This window comes from Bos taurus, chromosome 5 (genome assembly GCF_002263795.3).
Source record: "Bos taurus isolate L1 Dominette 01449 registration number 42190680 breed Hereford chromosome 5, ARS-UCD2.0, whole genome shotgun sequence".
Lineage (NCBI taxonomy): Eukaryota > Metazoa > Chordata > Mammalia > Artiodactyla > Bovidae > Bos > Bos taurus.
This window is the reverse complement of record NC_037332.1, coordinates 99,992,503-99,999,459: the sequence shown is the minus strand read 5'-3', so window position 1 is coordinate 99,999,459 and position 6,957 is coordinate 99,992,503. Positions and strand designations below refer to the sequence as shown.

The following is a 6,957-nucleotide window of genomic DNA, read 5'->3' as shown; positions in this document are numbered from 1 at the left end:
CAGGTTTTGACACATCCTGAAGTTACAGACATGAGGATGGGGTCTGGTGGTTTCTGTGGTTAAATGCTTAGGCAGCAGAATGTGGGAGAAGTAAGGCTTTCCCATGCAATAGTGCTGTGACCAAACCACGTAGAACCCAGCCCTTGAACACACTAGCAAGGAAGTGCTAAGTTCCTAGTCAGGCACATAAAACCCACTTGCAGCATCAGAATCTCCTTCCTGGAATCTGACATGCAGACCTGCCTGATCACTGTGCATAACTCCATATTGTGAAAAAGGAGAGGAGAGCTAAGCAACTGCCATGCTTTCTGTATGTGTGATACTGTTCCTTAATAAATGTTCTGTTGGGAATGCATTGTTTGACCATTAGCTTTTAAATATGTATGTGCTTGGTAGGTGTTGTGTAATCAAAGAAGGGAGATCTCCCTGTTCCTACCACAAAACTGTGGCTTGTATCACATAAAACCTCCTACCAAAAAATTATTATCCGAGTTGAACAGAATTTGTAAAACAACTGAAAAGGCAAACTCAAGGGACTTTTTATATTCTACATGCTTTACATGTAGAATATAAGGGACTTATATCCTACATGCCTGCTAGAAAACAAACAAATAAAAACTTCTCTTTCTAGAAAAATATCACTCATAATCTTTACTGTTTTTATATACATGTGCATGTGCTAAGTCGCTTCAGTTGTGTCTGACTCTTTGCTACCCTGTGGACTGTAACTCGCCAGGCTCCTCTGTCCATGGGATTCTGGAGTGGGTTGTTATGCCCTCCTCCAGGGGGTCTTCTCAACCCAGGGATCGAACCCAGGTCTCTTGCATACATGGTTGGCATTTAATGAAAAATTGTGAAGCATCCTAAAAAAAAAATAGACTAAATGACAAAACATTAATTGACAAGTCAAGTAATAAAAACTGACCTATAGATACTGATGATATCAGATAGGAAATTTAAAATAAAAATGATCAGTGTGTTCAAGTAGAGAGAAAAGTGTAAAGAATTTCCACAGCATAGAAATAATTCAGGGGTCAAATGAAAACTCCAGAACCTAAATGAGTTAGAAATGACATTAAAAATAATTTAATTAAGGATTCAGTTCAGTTCAGTTCAGTTGCTCAGGCATGTCTGACTCTTTGAGACCCCATGAATCGCAGCACGCCAGGCCTCCCTGTCCATCACCAGCTCCTAGAGTTTACCCAAACTCATGTCCATCGAGTCGGTGATGCCATCCAGCCATCTCATCCTCTATCATCCCCTTTTCCTCCTGCCCCCAATCCCTCCCAGCATCAGAGTCTTTTCCAATGAGTCAACTCTTCACATGAGGTGGCCAAAGTATTGGAGTTTCAGCTTCAGCATCAGTCCTTCCAATGAACGCCCAGGACTGATCTCCTTTAGGGGGGACTGGTTGGATCTCCTTGCAGTCCAAGGGACTCTCAAGAGTCCTGTCCAACACCACAGTTCAAAAGTTCTTTGACACTCAGCTTTCTTCATAGTCCAACTCTCACATCCATACATGACCACTGGAAAAATGAGGGCAAAAGGGAATTCAAGAGATAAAAGTGTTTAGCCACTGGCATAAAAATTCCATTTTTAATGATTGTACTTGTTTTTCTCTTTGGAACCTCTCTGTGGGTCTCTTTTTTGAAACTGAATATGTCACTATGACTGTTGTCTCTGTATTCTGGAATGAAGTTACCCTTCTCCAGAAAAGAGTCACAAGTTACTTCTCTCAGGATCCAGGACTTTATGAATTTTGACCCCTTAATCCCTGAATAAAGGTTGAAATTTCTTGAAAACACAGATGATCACAACCGGGGCTGCAAGATTTTCAAAGGGCTTGTTTCCTTTTGGTTCAATCTTACAGTGAAGGTAGAATTACTTGAGTCCCTATCTCATGGTATTTAGAAAAGCCAGAGGAACCAGAGATCATGGATTTAGAAAAGGGAGAGGAACCAGAGATCAAATTGCCAACATCTGTTGGATCATCGAAAAAGCAAGAGAATTCCAGAAAAGCATCTACTTCTGCTTTATTGATTATGCCAAAGTCTTTGACTGTGTAGATAACAACAAACTATGGACAATTCTTCAAGAGATGGGAATACCAGACCACCTTACCTGCCTCCTGGGAAATCTGTGTGCAGGTCAAGAAGAAACAATTAGAACTGGACAGGAAACAACAGACTGGTTCCAAATTGGGAAAGGAGTATGTCAAGGCTGTATATTGTCACCCTGCTTATTTAACTTATATGCAGAGTACATCATGAGAAATGCCAGGCTGGATGAAGCACAAGTTGGAATCAAAGATTGCTGGGAGAAATATCAATAACCTCAGACATGCAGATGAAACCACCCTTATGGCAGAAAGTGAAGAGCAACTTAAGAGGCTCTTGATGAAAGTGAAAGAGGAGAGTGAAAAAGCTGGCTTAAAGCTCAACATTCAAAAAATGAAGATCATGGCATCTGGTCCCATCACTTCATGGCAATTAGATGGGGAAACAATGCAAACAGTGACAAACTTCATTTTCTTGGGCTCCAAAATCACTTCAGATGGTTACTACAGCCCTGAAATTAAACACTTGCTCCTTGGAAGAAAAGCTATGACCAACCTAGATAGCATATTAAAAAGCAGAAACATTACTTTGCCAACAAAGGTCAGTCTAGTCAGAGCTATGGTTTTTCCAGTAGTCATGTATGGATGTGAAAGTTGGACCATTAAAGAAAGCCGAGCACTGAAGAATTGATGCTTTTGAACTGTGGTGTTGGAGAAGATGCTTGAGAGTCCCTTGGACTGCAAGGATATCAAACCAGTCAATTCTAAAGGAAATCAGTCCTGAATGTTCATTGGAAGAACTGATGCTGAAGCTGAAACTCCAATACTTTGGTCCCCGGATGAGAAGAGCTGACTCATTGGAAAAGACCTTGATGTTGGGAAATACTGCAGGCAGAAGGAGAAGGGATGACAGAGGATGAGACGGCTGGATGGCATCACCAACTAGAGATGGACATGAGTTTGAGCAAGCTCCAGGAGTTGGTGATGGACAGGAAAGCCTGATGCTGCAGCCCATGGGGTCACAAAGAGAGAGACATGACTGAGCAACTGAACTGAACTGAGCTCATAGTATGGAGATGACTTTGTTCTAACTTTCATTTCTCCAAGACCCAGTGTAGTGTTAGTCTCTCAGTCATGTCTGACTCTCTGCAACCCCATGGACTGTAGCCCACTAGGCTCCTCTGTTGATGGGATTCTCCAGGCAATAAAACTGGAGTGAGTTGCCATTTCCTCCTCCAGGGGATCTTCCCAACCCAGGAATTCAACCTGGGTCTCCCAGGTTGCAGGCAGACTCTTTACCGACTGAACCATCAAGGAAGACCTCCAGCACCCAGGATCTGTCTAAATAAAAGTTAAAATTTGCGTGAAAATGCAAGCATCTTCTCAGAAAAAAAAAAAAAGGCATAATGATTAAATTAGTTCTCTGAGCTCCTGTTTTCTCCTGTTTTGGCCTGATTACTTCTTAGCTTTAATCAATGACTAAGGATATTTTCATCTAGGGCGTCTCTTGTACCTCAGTTGGTAAAGATTCTGCCTGTAATGCAGGAGATCCTGTTTTGATCCCTGGATTGGGACGATCCTCTTGAGAAGGAAATAGCAACCCACTCCAGTATTCTTGCCTGGGAATCCCATGGACAGAGGAGCCTGTCAGGCTATAGACCATGGGGTCACAAGAGTCGAACACAACTTAGTGACTAAACCACCACCACCAAGGATATGTTAACATAAAAGAGAGGATTAGTGGTAGATTACATATTCCTTAAGTATCAGCTCTGTTGTCTTGAGAATCCTTCACAGATTTCCTGTTGATAAATATATGTAATAATCTGGAGGAAAAGAATCATATTATCATAAAATGGAGCACACCTCAGATGTTTGTTTTAATTTATTGTTTGAACTTTGAAAGCTATCAGAAATTATTTTTACATGATTCTCACAAGTGCAAATTTCAGAGATTATGATTCACCTAAACATCAGCCTCCCACCTACAGGATTCAGTTTTCATTTACCAGAGTGTATTAACTCTGAGTAATCACATGAGGTACAAACTTTGCTCCTATGTAAACAACAGATACTCAATCTTGTCACTTAAAAAATTTTTTTTCTCCAGGGTTGGTCACTGAGAATCTCTTATTCAGTTCAGATATAGATAGTAATGTGTACCGTTCCTTTTTCTCCTTGTTTCCATGTTGTTGAGATACTGTCAGCAAAATAATATAGTTTTTAGAGCACTTCTACTCAGATAATGCTCTAGGTCATGCTAATTCTCTTAGGGGCTTGAGTGAACTTGTGAAAATTTTCTGTTTATCATTAAATGCAGCATCATTAATCCAGTCAAGGGGTCAAGGAATTATCTTGTCTTTTAAGACCTTTTATGTTTGATGGACATGTGGGCAGACTATTGATAATACAATCATAATGCAATCAAAAACTCTCTAGCTGAGTTTTAGAAATCTGACATAAAGCATCTAGCTGAAAATACTCAAATATCCTGTCAGAAGGAGTGAATAACATGTTTATAGCATGACAGGAACTTTTACCACATTGTACAAATAATAATCTAAATACAGTTATGAAAGAAATCACTCACTGTGGGAATATTGACTCTACCATCATTTTAGAGGGTCTCAATATGCAGTCAGAGGAACTTAGTGAAGAAAGTATATTAACAAAAGTAGTTGTGTGAAGAAAATGACACTGAAACTGTCTAAAGGAAGTGATGCCAGCAAAAAAAAAAAAAAAAAAAAAAAAACACACACAAAAAAACAAAAAAAAAAACTTCACAATTAAAGAAACTGTTGAAAATATTTCATGTCTTTGAGCACAGAAAGGATAAAACAATAAAAGCTTATCCCAACTTAGAAAGGAGTGTAACAATTCCTTCAGTATAGACATAATAAGGTGTATTGAAAGAAGTTGTAGCCCTGTTTATACTACTCTTTATAAACAAAATAAACCACTTTAATTCTCAAAGTTTCTAATATTTCAAATTAAATTTGGACCAGATAATATCAATTTTATTAAAAAAAAAACCTTTTGCTGTATAATTATAATCAACTGAAGATGAGTTTTTAATGTTTTTACAAAAAGTTTTAAAGGTCACAAACCAATCAAATTTACCACATTTGTTTCTGAGATTGTTTTTGCATAGTTTCAGCTTACACAGTCATTTCTATATCCTAAACTCTTGTAAGTGCTTGAATTTACATAAGGTTGAGAATTTGGTACATCTACTTTGTTTTCACAGGTACAATAACTACTAGACTCTTTAGATTTTCCAATTGTTAAATTTCCATTGAACACTGCATGCTTCACTGTTTTGGCACTTGAAATACTTATGGAGGTACCAAACCTGGAAGAAAAAGATAAATAAAAATGGGTCCTGTTCTTTATCTTGAAAAACAATTACCTCGTAAAGATAAACTCTTACTTCCAAAACTTGCTCATTTCGTGTTAAATCATTTTAGTTAAGAGAGAAGACAGTGCCAATAGCTCTGCTGATTCTTTCTACTATTGTTAGAACTCTCTAGTGCCCTCAACTTTCTTGGACTCAAAACTACCTCTGGTCTATCTATTACCACTTTTTATTTTTTATTATCATCTGCTGTTAGAATTTTTAAAATTATTTTTTATTGAAGTACAATTGTTCCACAGGGTTTCCTGTGGCACTTGTGATAAAGAACCCCCTTGACAATGTAGAAGACATAAGAGACGTAGGTTTGATTCCTGGGTTGGAAAGATCCCTGGAGAAGGGAATGGCAACCCACTCCAGTATTCTTGCCTGGAGAATCCCATGGACTAAGGAGTCTGGTGGGCTACAGTCCATAGGATCATAGAGTCAGATACAACTGAAGCGACTTAGCATAGCATAATTGCTTTACAATGATGTGTTAATTTCTACTGTATTTGGATATTGGCATTGATTATTCAATCCCTTATACTATGTATAAAATAGATAATTAATGAGAACCTACTATATAGCACTGGGAACTCTACTCAGTGCTTGGTGAAGAACTAAATGGGAAGAGAATCCAAAAAAAAAGAGGGAATATATGTGTCTGTTACCAATTTTACCCAAGAGGTCATTGAGTAACCTTGGCTTTCCCAGGACACTATTGATTTATGCCTGGTACAATTGGTATAATTACTTGGTATAATTATCAATAGTGCCTCATTTCACTCTCAAAATCATACGGTCAATAAATGAATCATATGACCAATAAATCATATAGTCATCTGGATTATAGTTCACTTAAAATATTGTTATAATCTTCCTTTAGTAAAGTATATAAGCTCATATTATTTACTTTAACAATGTAAAGTACTAGAAACAAAGCAGAATTTCTTGGCTCCAAGGAGATAATTTATTTTTTATTGCACTGGATAATGTCCTTAACCCTGATTTGACTTTGTCCTTATACCTTGTCTCCATTCCTTAATGTCCTAGGAAAGCATGAAGCAGTCATGTAAAATAAAGGCAGGGAAGTATAGCAACACTTCTGAATTTCTTCCCCCAGTGCTTTCAATTCCAAGGAATTTCTGTATAGAATAGATTTTTTTTTTTTTTTTCAAAAAAAGAATTGCCTAAGATAGAGAAAAGCTTCCAGGATATCTTTCTTGCCCTTCATACATCTTTGACCATGTAAGAGGGTGACTGTCAGAGAAACATCAACAAAATTAACACACAAGGTATTCCTTTATTATTGACAAAAAAAAAGGAAGAAACAGGTTAACTCACAAGTCAAAATGGAGATATCTGAAACATTCCTTTCTGTTTGATTTGTGTTGTTGGAAACAGAATTCAGAAGCGTCTGGAAGATATATAATGGACGACATCTAAGGAACAGCTATAAATAAAGGAAACATCAGTTAGTTTGAATGGCTTGGAGCTAATTCAAGTG

At 37.8% G+C, this 6,957-nt stretch overlaps 1 protein-coding gene across 3 annotated transcripts in view; it reads right to left on the bottom strand.

Moving 5' to 3' along the window:
- Nucleotides 1–1,063: 1,063 nt before the first annotated feature.
- LOC785168 (uncharacterized) overlaps nt 1,064–6,957 on the bottom strand; it is a 38,233-nt gene continuing 32,339 nt past the window's right edge. For 2 of the 3 annotated variants that reach the window (XM_024992648.2, XM_059887074.1), the window contains 2 exons: nt 6,795–6,903; nt 3,924–5,408 (listed from right to left, as the gene is read on the bottom strand). In XM_024992648.2, coding sequence (XP_024848416.1) covers nt 5,392–5,408; nt 6,795–6,903 — 126 coding nt within the window. In that variant the 3' untranslated portion in view covers nt 3,924–5,391. Of the gene's footprint in view, nt 1,527–3,923; nt 5,409–6,794; nt 6,904–6,957 lie in introns of those variants that run through there. The other variant, XM_059887073.1, reaches the window with a different exon arrangement.